Source organism: Poecilia formosa, unplaced genomic scaffold, assembly GCF_000485575.1.
Source record: "Poecilia formosa unplaced genomic scaffold, Poecilia_formosa-5.1.2 Scaffold3, whole genome shotgun sequence".
Lineage (NCBI taxonomy): Eukaryota > Metazoa > Chordata > Actinopteri > Cyprinodontiformes > Poeciliidae > Poecilia > Poecilia formosa.
In genome coordinates this window covers 6,786,262-6,797,541 of record NW_006799942.1, presented here as the reverse complement: position 1 = coordinate 6,797,541, position 11,280 = coordinate 6,786,262, and the positions used below count along the sequence as shown (strand labels likewise).

The following is an 11,280-nucleotide window of genomic DNA, read 5'->3' as shown; positions in this document are numbered from 1 at the left end:
CTGCAAGGTCCCCATCAGAAACATTCAGGTATGTGGCAACACTAGATGGAAATTCAGATTTTGTGGAAGTTTAATTTTAGTAAATTGCTCAACGCCACCACCCTGGGAATTTCGCCCAGAGAATATTGCCTCTTGCTTAAGGCACACAGGTTCAGTTATGCATGGATTAAAACATCTGAGACCATTTCAAAATTATATAAAAAAAGTTTATTAAATTCTTTTGAAAATGTTTTTAAAATCAGTTTCTTTTTAAAAAATTAAACTAAAGAAATCAAAGGAAATAGAAGAAAACAGAAGAGCTGCAGCAGTGAGGTTACCGGCCGGAGGGGGCGCTATGGGGACGACATCCACCAAACACAGCAAATAAATAAAAAAACCTTTAACACCAGACGCAGTGAGACAACCCAAACTCCAGAATCACAGCACACAGATGAGGAAGACACCGTCACCACACCAACACCGCCACCGGACCTCAGCAACTGCAAACAAAAACAAACAGTTAACCAATATAACAATATCAGCCCGACTAAAAAGACAAAAGGGCTGTGAACAGAAGTAGAAAAATAAAAATCAGACAATACAAGTTAAAACATTAAGACCAGGCGTGGCCCTGCCACGCCACAGCGGGAGATGAAACGGGCGCGCCGATGCCACACCCTAAACACCGCTCCAATCAGGGCGGATAACGCCGCCACAGTCCAACTTCAGAACAATTGTGCAGAAATCCGGGAGATTTACGTAGCCGGCGCAGAACAAAGCCGAACAGAACCGGGAAACGAACGTAGACAGAGCAGCAATGGTTCAACTGTGGGGAACCTGCTGATCCACAAAACATGCACACACACTCGCAGACCGAGGAAGAGAAGGAACGCAGTGCAGTGGCGTTTTACCACCAAAACATCAGCGCAACATGCACCAGCCAGCGATTTGTTGCTTTCCGTTGCCAGAGTCCACCGGACGCAAGCCACACAGTGGGAGAACAAAGACGACACATGCCTGAATGAACGCCGCAGCTCCCTTATATACACCACGCCCACTTCAAGAACCGGAACTTCTCACCTGGAAACTTTTTGTGGGGAATTATGTATATTTCTATACCACTACAGATAGGTTAATGTTAGCCTATTTTATTTATTTCAAAACCAGTTTCATGTGTACATGGGACCTTTGTGCTTTTGGAACAAGGCTCCAGTAAATCAGCTGGTGTCACTGAACTCTCTATACCAGTTTTACATGAACACAGACTGAGAGGACTCCATTTGAACACTAAAATGGGTTTGGAACAAATAAAACTGATCAACATTAAGCTTAAGGAAACACAACCCCAAAGTCTCTGGTTTTAAAAACTTGCTTCCAATTAGAAAACTTGACAGGATTATTCTAGCTTGGCCTTTGCCTTCCTGTGCCATTTTACTTGATCCAACTCTCGCCTATGGCTCAGTCTGTCTGGGCTTTCTGCCATTTACTTGGATTCCTTCTGCAAGAATTTCTACTGGGCTATTACATTGTGAATAATGATGTTAATTTGTAGTCTGTCTGTAGTTTTAATAATGATAGCAGAGGAAGAGAATGAAATATTTCAGATTGTGTTGGCCACGTTTCCAAATATTTAATTAACATTAGCAGCCGCCTCTATTGGATCAATACCAATAAAAGGATAAAAAGTATTAAAATAAAATGAGGAGGCCTCCTATCCCTTTGTTTTGTAGAAATTTAGTACCATGAAGTAAATACATGTCCTTCCTCTTCTTTCATGCCTTTCAGATTAAACAACTTTTTTCTTTCTTTTTCTCTAAAACTTACACTGTTATTTTAGTGGTATTTTTGCATTGTTACCCTGGTTTGTTTCAGTTATGCAGTGCAGTTCAGCACATATTTAGAAAAAAAAATCTATATGATTGACATATTATGAAAACTTGTTAAAGCATTTTGCATTTTTATAAGAAATGATCCTTAAATTGTGCCGGTCGAGACTATTCAACAGAAACCCTAAGCCTAACTCGCATGATACAGTTTGATCAACATGACAAAAGCAATTAAAATGTAGAAAAAAGTAAACTTGTTGAAAGATATAAGAACATGCTTTTTAATATCCCTCCAGAGCACACCGCTATTGACAACATGACTAATCAATTTGATTCTTATTCGAACTCAATGAAAGAAGAACTTGTAATTCTGAGACACTCACATGTTCCTTGATTTACATATTTAATTTTGAGAGAAGAACTAAGGATATTGAGAAAGAAACTGATCCGTGGTGGTTAGCCTGACCAGATCTCTTCAGGTGGGAGTCACAGTGGAGTTCAGATCGCTGGTGCCTGCCCGTTTGTTTCGTTCCTACAGTTCAATTTATCAGTGGTGCAATAAAAAAGATTTTTAAAAAAAGATTCAACATAGACAGACAATCGTATTTGTGACACTAAAATGATGACTATAATCTTGAGTTCTGTGTGTTTTGTTGAGAAAATAAATTTAAAATAAGCTAGTTTTAAAACTTAACATGTCTTGATTCAAATGGCCTAAATTGTGGTTTTAAATCAGTAACTTATTCTGGCCTATTGACCTTTATGTTACCTGTAGTTCCAGCAGATGGTTTGCTAGGATCGTTTGAATTGCCTTTTGTCTGTGGGAAAACAATACAGTGGAAGTTGTAGCTTTTCACACTCATCTGTGAAAGGCCGTAAACACGGCAGGGGTTTCTGGTCAGAGATAGCTCCTGGTTGGATGAGCAAAGATACGCCTTATTTGAATAAATTAAAGATAAGAATACGCCTTTTACTATAAAACTTTCTACACAGAAGTAACAGATCAGATTTGCTCTTGCAACTCTCCAAAGATGTCTTTGCATGTCTTTGCTTTTCTTCTTCTTTCCATTTATGTCAGGTAAATGAATGTATGTCTCCGTTGTTCTGCAGTTTCTGGTGTAAGTTTATACATTGTCTTATATTGGATTAAACTCTGTAATTCTGTGACGTCAACACGCATTGTTGTTGCTTTCCTTGTGGCCACACTTGGCTCGCCGGGAGGACCTGGGATCCAGAGGAAGAGAGAGCCAAACTTTTCCAAAGTTAATTAATTTAGATATTATTCTTCCTTAATAGTTTCTAAACAAGACCAGCAAGTTTCTACCAGTTTTACCTTCAGAGGACGCGGGGGTGTTTATTCTCTGTTTCCCCTTCCTTTAATACTTTCAGAGGTCCAATCGGTCGTTTTACATGACGCATACTCCTACACACTGTTAAAGCCACCAGGCCAGTTTTCTGACCCTGCTTTTGTGAACTCCTCACAGCAGCAGAGCAGGAAATCTCATTTCATTCAGAGCGAGGTGTGGTAGACAGCTGTTTCGTGTTGTGGTTTCTGAAGCTTAAGCGTGGACTGACTTGTAACACCTGGCGTGGAGTTTCAGGGAAGATTGAAAGAATCTAAGTTCATCTTCACAAGAATAAGACTTTCTGGTTGGTAAGTGTTGCTTTTGAAATGTTTCTGTTCTTCATTTGTAACTTTTAAGAACATGTTACACAACTTTGGTATAAAATACTGACTAAAGAGCAGCGTTTACTGTTTACTGAACCTCAGTTTGATCTTTACTTTAAGTACATTTTACTTTGTTTCTCTTGTTGAAATAAACATGAACATGTCTTTAATCAATCAATCAATCAATCAATCAAATTTTATTTGTATAGCACATTTCAGCAGCAAGGCATTTCAAAGTGCATTACATAATTAAAATAAAAACAACACGTGACATTGAATAAACAGTGAGAAAGAGAAAGAGATTTTTTTCTTTAAAAAAAAGAAAAAGAAAAAGAGATTAAAAAGATAAAAACATTAAGACCTGCACCCCTTAAACAAATGGTTTTCCCTGATCTTTATGTTGGTTCACGTACATCCTGGAAACACTGGGAAGTGAAGATGGCGTCACCTGTAACAGCCAGGTGAAAAACAAAATTTCTTGAGACTTTTTTTTTTTTTACATTTTATGCTTTAATATTCCAGTGAAGAAAAGCAAATTAAAATCTTGCCATAAAAATGGTAAATCCGAGAAAAGTCTCAATAAATTCTCAGTCAATACTGAATGATCAGTTATCAAGCCACCTCACCGTTCAGGTATGCAGGTAAAATGTCAGCGATAAGCACATCAAGCGTAACGACATTTATGTTCTACAGCCAGCAAAGGTGAAGGCATCAAATCTTTTCCAATATCATAAATACTTTTCATCTGTCCAGACAAACTCAATGAGTCCACCGAGACTCACTTAGGGTCATGGGTCAGTCTGGAGCAGTACAGCAATCCCACCAAGACTAAATCATTTCTGATTCCTCCCAAATAAAGACCAGAATCCTCTGCTGTCTCATCTGCAGCTGTGAGGCCTCAGCATCTCCACCATGTCTGTCGCTTACAAGGATCAGCTCTACGCTGAGCTGAAGAAGCAGCACAACCAGAACGGGACGCTGTTTGAAGATCCAGAGTTCCCGGCCACCGATTCATCGATTTATTACAAGGACCTCCCTGATGTAATTCGATTTGTGGAGTGGAAACGACCTGGGGTGAGTTTATGTCACTCCAGAAATGTTTAAAATCTTTTATGTCTCCATAGATTAACTTTTTTTCTTGTTCTGACAAAGTAATATTCTTGATCGTGTCTGCATGGCCCTGAAGACAGACTCCTAATTTGAACAAATGAAGCAACTCACATGAATTTTGTCACTTTTGTTTTTTTTTGTTTTTTTTGTTGCTTTCCTGTTACTTTCAGGATTTATTTTTAAAATAAATCTGTGCTTAACCATAAACACTGCATGTTAAAGCCAGGCACATAATTTCAAAGTAAAAGGAAATGACAAATGTGTTTAATCTTTTTACAAATAAAATCTTAAAAGTGTGGGATGTATTTGCTTCTTGCACTCATGTACCAATACTTTCTACAAACACGACTGGATGGAATACGTACACACATATTCATGAAATTCTTTGATTAAGTTAATTTCAATTAAAAATAATTACAATACCTAAAAATTAAATATCAGGTGAGTCTTTCCTACGTGAGAATGTGGTCTGGTACCAGGCTGATTCTGTGCCTTCAAATAATTTTAATTGGAGAAGTTTCACATAACTTAGAAATTGATGTAGAAATGTTTGTTTTAGCCAGGTAAATTATCAAAGTTGCCATTGATTTATTTATTCAAAAAGTAGATATATACTTTTTAATGTTTTAGGAAATATGTGAAAACCCACGCCTGTTTGTAGAGGGCGTCAGCTCTCATGACTTGAACCAGGGGAGTATGGGAAACTGCTGGATGGTTGCTGCCTGCGCCTCCCTGGCTTTAAGACCAAAACTCTGGGAGAAGGTGAGTTTACTTAAAATAGTTAATTAAAAAGTTTGTTTTAGCACTTCAAAACATTTATTTCAGACTATTGTTGAAATTAATAAATCAAGAAAGTGTCTAACAAGAAAGACTTTGGTAACAATTTGTCCCCGAAACTGTGGTATGCAGTTTTCCATTTTAAAAGTTGACAGAAACTTAACACCAAAGAAGTCCAAGTAGCTTTTAACAGTGGAAAAAGTGGAGGAGAGAAAAATGTGCAAGTGATCTGTTCCAACAACAATGCAGCTGATTCAGTTTCATTCCTTCAAAATATTTCAACGCAACCTCTGTTACTGTAAAGCAGACACAGGTTACCCATAATGCCGTACTTTAAAGATTTAGAAATTCAAATGTATATCCCGAGGATGACTGCCCATTTCCTAATCAAATATTTAAATTGTTTACTACCATCGCTTTGGAGGAGATGCCATTGTGGCAAACCGCGAGACGTTTGGTAAATTTATTGTCTTTGCATGTTTCCAGGTAATTCCTGACTGGAAGGAGCAGGAGTGGGACTCAAACTACGGTGGGATTTTCCACTTCCGGTTCTGGATTTTCGGTCAGTGGACAGACGTGGTGATAGACGACCGACTGCCGACAATCAACGGACAACTCATCTACTGTCAGTCAAAACAAAACAATGAGTTCTGGAGCGCCCTGCTGGAGAAAGCCTACGCCAAGTCAGTAAACCAAATCTGTTCCTCAGCATCCTGTACATTCACTGGCAGCCCTGATAAAACTGCATATAAAGTCTTAAAATAAATGAATATGTTATTGTGACTCTATAGTGTCACTAAAAAACTGTGAAAAACCTGACCTTTAAGCTGAATACATTTGTTTGATTTGAATAAGAAGTATGTCACTTTTTTAAGTCATTCAGAGGAAAACAGAATTTTTAAGTATCAGTCCATAACTTCATGCAAAGACAAGAGTCATCTAAGCAATGCTGTGGTGTCTTATCTTCATGGATTATGTTGCTGAAAGTATTCACTCATGCATTCATTCATTAAATCCAAACACACTTCTAGAAACTTTTGTGAATGAATAGATCAGTACTAGGAGCTCAGAGTGGCATCATGACACAATGTCACTTGTGCAAAACCTCGATATAACTTTGCAATCAGCTGTTGGTTTGTTTCTAAGAAGTTAGAAACCACAGCAGCTCAGCCACCAACTGGTAGGCCATGTGAAATCTCAGAGCAGAATCACTTGATCCAGAGGAACCTGCTGCGCAGAGGTCACACCTTTCTGAGTCAACAGCTACAGATATCCACTTCATGTGGTCATCAGATTAGCTCATGGACAGTGTGTAAACACAACTCAAACGCAATGCAAAGTGTTGGATACATTGGTATAAAACATGCCGTCACCCGAGTCTGGAGCTGTGCAGACACGTTGCTTGGAGTGATGAAACTTAGTTATTTCTCGTCTGTCTGGTAATCCAATGGAGCCAGCTGTTGCCAGGAGAACATACACAGACAGATTTGTAGTATTTTCCACCACATTAATATTTTAAGTTATCAAATTATTTTAGCTGACTATCAACTCTTCGAATGTCCCTCCTCCCACTGTGTCCAGGCTCTTTGGCAGCTATCAGTCCCTGGATGGAGGTAACGCTACAGATGCTGTGGTGGATTTTACTGGAGCTGTGGCAGAAACTATTGACCTGAAACCATACAGGACAGATAACCAAGAGAAGTTGTTTGATAATCTAGTCAAGGTGTGGGAACACAATGGAATCATCAACGCCTCCATTGATGTGAGTGACTACGTGTCGCTGGAAGTTTTCTCTGTTTACGTTTCCTTAGTCTTCAGGAATGCAAAAATCAAACATTTTCTTTGAAATTTCACAGCCTCGGGGATTTGGACTTGAGTCGAGGACGGAAGAGGGGCTGGTGCGAGGCCATGCGTACTCGGTCACTGACGTGAAACGAGTAGATTTGGATAACAGGCTGCGGGCCTACTTTAACAGTGAAACCATTCCACTCATCCGCCTGAGAAATCCCTGGGGTAAAGCTGAGTGGACAGGAGCGTGGAGTGACAGGTCAGGAGGGGTCATGTGGTAGTCATTTTCCTAACAGTGAGTTAGGTTTAGCTAGCCCCAATCTTTCAGAGCTTTATTCTTAAAAATAATTTGAAAACATAGTATAGTACATGTTGTACAGTTGCTAGCACACTTACCTGGTAGCCAAGAATGTCCTTCGTTTGATGTGGCATTTTCATGTTAAAGGTTAAGCAGTAGTATTTCCAGAATACCTACATGACAAGTAGTTTTACAGTGGAATAAGACAAGGAAACAACTTGAGCAATCTGTCAACAACCAATCCAGTTACATTTCTTAAGAATATTGCAACAAAATCTGTCACTTGGAAGGAGTCCCAGATTATGATGCATTTACTCTGTAAAGACACAAATATAAAAACCATGCATTATTTCTTCCATGTTACAGGGTGACACATGTGAAACAGTTGTTGTCTAAAGTAGAATGCTTTGGAACATTCTCTGTATCTTTTGAAAGTTTCCTGGTAAATAACCACCTTTTTGGCTTTGATTGTTGTTTGTCAGTTCTGAAGAATGGTCAAAGGTCGATGACACAGAAAAGGCCAACCTCGGCATCACAGTGGCAGACGATGGAGAGTTTTGGTGGGTCGGGATCTCTGATTACACTCTGATTACATTTTAATTTGATTCCTAACTGTTCAGTATCGATGCGCTCTCTGTTTGGATCAACAGGATGTCATTCACAGACTGGTGCAAGAACTTCGATGAAGTGGATATTTGCCATCTAATGAACACCTCAGTGGTGAGCATCCATAAGAATTGGAATGAGGAAGCGCATTTTGGAAAATGGACTCAAAACAGCGACCCCCTGCTGAACCGCTCCGGTGGTTGTACCAACCACATGGAGACATTTCTGCAGAACCCACAGGTGCTGAAGGCTCTGGAGAAACTCTGTCAGTCTATCTACACATACTAACTAACAACTTAAAACTAATGCATTTCCCCTTCTCTTCCAGTACTTGTTTGATGTCACCAAAGAATCTGACGAGGTCCTGATTTCACTGCAGCAGAAAGACAGAAGGATCTACAGGAAAGAAGGTCAAGGAGAAAATCTAAGCATCGGCTTCACCATCGTAAAGGTAACATAAATCATCTATACAACTCTCTGTTGTAAAAAACAAGGACTCTGCTTTTAGTGAGGCAAACACCGGTGGATAGTTGTAATGGAAAGCTGTGATTATATATTTGTATGTACAATTAAAACAATACATTAAAAGACATATTTTTTTCTCACTGTCTGACATGAAATCAGAATAAACTTTTCCTGTTTTAGGTCCAATAGGATCACCATATGTTTTTCTATTTGGTGAATGCCAGAATAATGAGAGAGCTAATTTTTTAAAGCAATTTTGCTTTCTTCAAAGTCAACAGTCTAAATACACTAAGATCACTATGCCTTTAAACAATTTGGGACATTTGATCTCCCATCTTTGGCAGGCTCTGATAGATTTATTGGTAACATCTGAATTAACTGGACTCAGATGACTAATAAGGCTCGCTTGTGTTCCCCAGTAAGTACTGGTTAACTACTCATTAGTACATGATATTAGTTCCTAACTACTGCAGTTTGGTGTTCCTGATCCTAAAGTGTTATCCCCTTACAAATTAAAATTATTTGGAAAGCAGTTTATCAAGTTATCTGTCTGATTTAGGTCAGACAAAAAATAAACTAAAACAAATGAAAGGGAGCAAATATATTCTAATCATAGTTAAACTACCGTATTTTCCGCACTACAAGGCTCACCTAAAAACCTTCAATTTCCTCAAAAACCGACAGTACGTCTTATAATCCGGTGCGCCTTATATATGCACCAATATTGAGCCACAACAGATCTAGCAACTACGGTAAGCAGCCGCCGGCTTTATTTTCGCCCGTAGAAGAAGAAGCGCGCGGTGCATGCTGGGATAGTTGTCAGAACGCTGGTTTGTTAATAAAGTTTGACTGACCTATCTACCTACCGACCGTCTAGAACAGTGTTTCTCAACCCTGGTCCTCACCGCCCCCCTGTCCTGGATGTTTTAGGTTTTTCCCTTTTGCTACACACCTGAATAGTATCTCGGGGTGATTAACAGGCTTCTGCAGTACTTGATGGTCATGCAATCATTTGAATCAGCTGTTCTGGAATAGAGGCGCATCTAAAACATGCAAAGCAGGGGGGCGCAGAGGACCAGGGTTGAGAAACACTGGTCTAGAATGTACTTGGGTAATTTAGCACCACGTTCTCCACGAACATGCTGTGCGCGAACGGACAAGGGTGACCATCGTCCGGCCACGCCCCGGCCCAGTCGCGGCTCTCCTCGCAGACCGGAGTCGGACTGTTTTGTTGAAATTCTTTATGTCAACAAAGCGGCTTTAGACATTCATCCGGGGTGCTTTGACTAGGGTTACCAAGGGACCAGCCTCTGTACATTTAAAGCCGGGGGAGGCGGGGGAAGAGAGACAGAGACTGCGGCGGCAGCGTGTCGGTTGGTCTATTTTACCCAGAAAACAGTTGGGCACAATATCGCAACACCAACACTGAGTGAAACAATGACTGGGGCAGCCTACTATATAAAGAGTACCTAGGGATCACTCATTCAATATGGGACAGGTGGCAACCCCAAACTGTACCGTCTATTCTATGCGCATTATAATGCGGTATATGGAGGGGAAAGAAGTGTACATGCACAGAAATAAGCTGCAGTGACGAATGTACAACCTGGACTTCCCCTCCAGGTGGAAGTGAACAGGAAGTATCGTCTGCATAAACTAGAGACGCTAGAAATTATGCATGGGTTCACCTACATCAACGCTCGGACGGTGTTCAAGAGAATCGAGCTGCCACAGGGCCGATATGTCGTCATCCCGACCACCTACGAGCCTTTCATAGAAGGAGAGTTCATGCTCCGGATTTACACGGACGTGGACAACTGCTGCCGGTAAGAAACTGATGGCACAGAAAATTCAAATGATTTAAACTAATCTGTGGCTGCCTTTTGATTGAAGTCAGAATATTAAGAAACATATTTTCTATCCATGTCTTCCCTCAGGGAGCTAGTGAAGGACAAACCACAGCCTAAAAGTTGTACTGAGCCCTGTGAATATCCTCAACTTGTTACCCACATACATGTGTACAGAGCTGAGATCGGTCAGCAAGACCAGGCGGAGGGTAAGAGAATGTTTTCTCAAACGAGTCCTGCTCATTTATAATTCACAGAAATAAAACTAAATGCATCTTTTAGGCATAAACCCATATGTGATCATTTCCTGCGAGGACCAATCAGTGAAGTCCACCACCAAGAACACTTTGACCCCGGTTTTTGAATTTAGCGCCATTTTCTACAGGAAGAAGGTCGCAGAGCCCATAACAGTGCAGGTAAGTTGAAAAATCAGTGACAGTGATTAGTCTCAGATCAGTGGGGCTGGTATTTACTGCCAAGGCTTACTGGTGTTTTTAGTCATTTACTGTTTTTAGGGATGAAAAAACATCAGAAGGCAGAAAAAAGACTTTAAATTAAAACAAAGCAGAGTCAGGATTTCTCTGAACAACATAAATGGTAAATTGAAAGGCTTTCCCTATACATATTTAAAAAAAACTAAATGCTTAAAAGCACATGTACACAAGTACTGGCAAGCCTGGCAACCCCACAAATAGGTGTTAAATTTATGTAACAATAATGCTTCCACATCACGGTGGTAAACTAATATATATTTATTACATATTCAAAAAACTGTAGACCAGGGTAGAAGGGCTAAACATGCAACACATGTACAACAGCACAGTATGTAAAGTGCTTTTAATTACACGCAATTAAAAAACACTAAATTAATTGCAGCCTGTGCAAAAATTTCTATTCTAATGTAACCTGGTTGTA

At 39.8% G+C, this 11,280-nt stretch overlaps 1 protein-coding gene and 1 long non-coding RNA gene across 2 annotated transcripts in view; both read left to right on the top strand.

The window, feature by feature from the left end:
- Nucleotides 1-11,280, top strand: part of LOC107836892 (uncharacterized) — a 17,584-nt gene that overhangs the window by 759 nt on the left and 5,545 nt on the right. The gene's annotated exons all lie outside the window — the stretch shown is intronic.
- The window catches only part of LOC103142245 (calpain-5-like), a 9,016-nt gene continuing 984 nt past the window's right edge, over nucleotides 3,249-11,280 (top strand). The window contains exons 1-12 of the mRNA XM_016674410.1: nucleotides 3,249-3,459; nucleotides 4,363-4,548; nucleotides 5,215-5,346; nucleotides 5,848-6,044; nucleotides 6,943-7,123; nucleotides 7,218-7,408; nucleotides 7,930-8,007; nucleotides 8,098-8,293; nucleotides 8,382-8,504; nucleotides 10,142-10,344; nucleotides 10,456-10,574; nucleotides 10,648-10,781. Coding sequence (XP_016529896.1) covers nucleotides 4,387-4,548; nucleotides 5,215-5,346; nucleotides 5,848-6,044; nucleotides 6,943-7,123; nucleotides 7,218-7,408; nucleotides 7,930-8,007; nucleotides 8,098-8,293; nucleotides 8,382-8,504; nucleotides 10,142-10,344; nucleotides 10,456-10,574; nucleotides 10,648-10,781 — 1,716 coding nt within the window. The 5' untranslated portion in view covers nucleotides 3,249-3,459; nucleotides 4,363-4,386. The remainder of the gene's footprint in view (nucleotides 3,460-4,362; nucleotides 4,549-5,214; nucleotides 5,347-5,847; nucleotides 6,045-6,942; nucleotides 7,124-7,217; nucleotides 7,409-7,929; nucleotides 8,008-8,097; nucleotides 8,294-8,381; nucleotides 8,505-10,141; nucleotides 10,345-10,455; nucleotides 10,575-10,647; nucleotides 10,782-11,280) is intronic.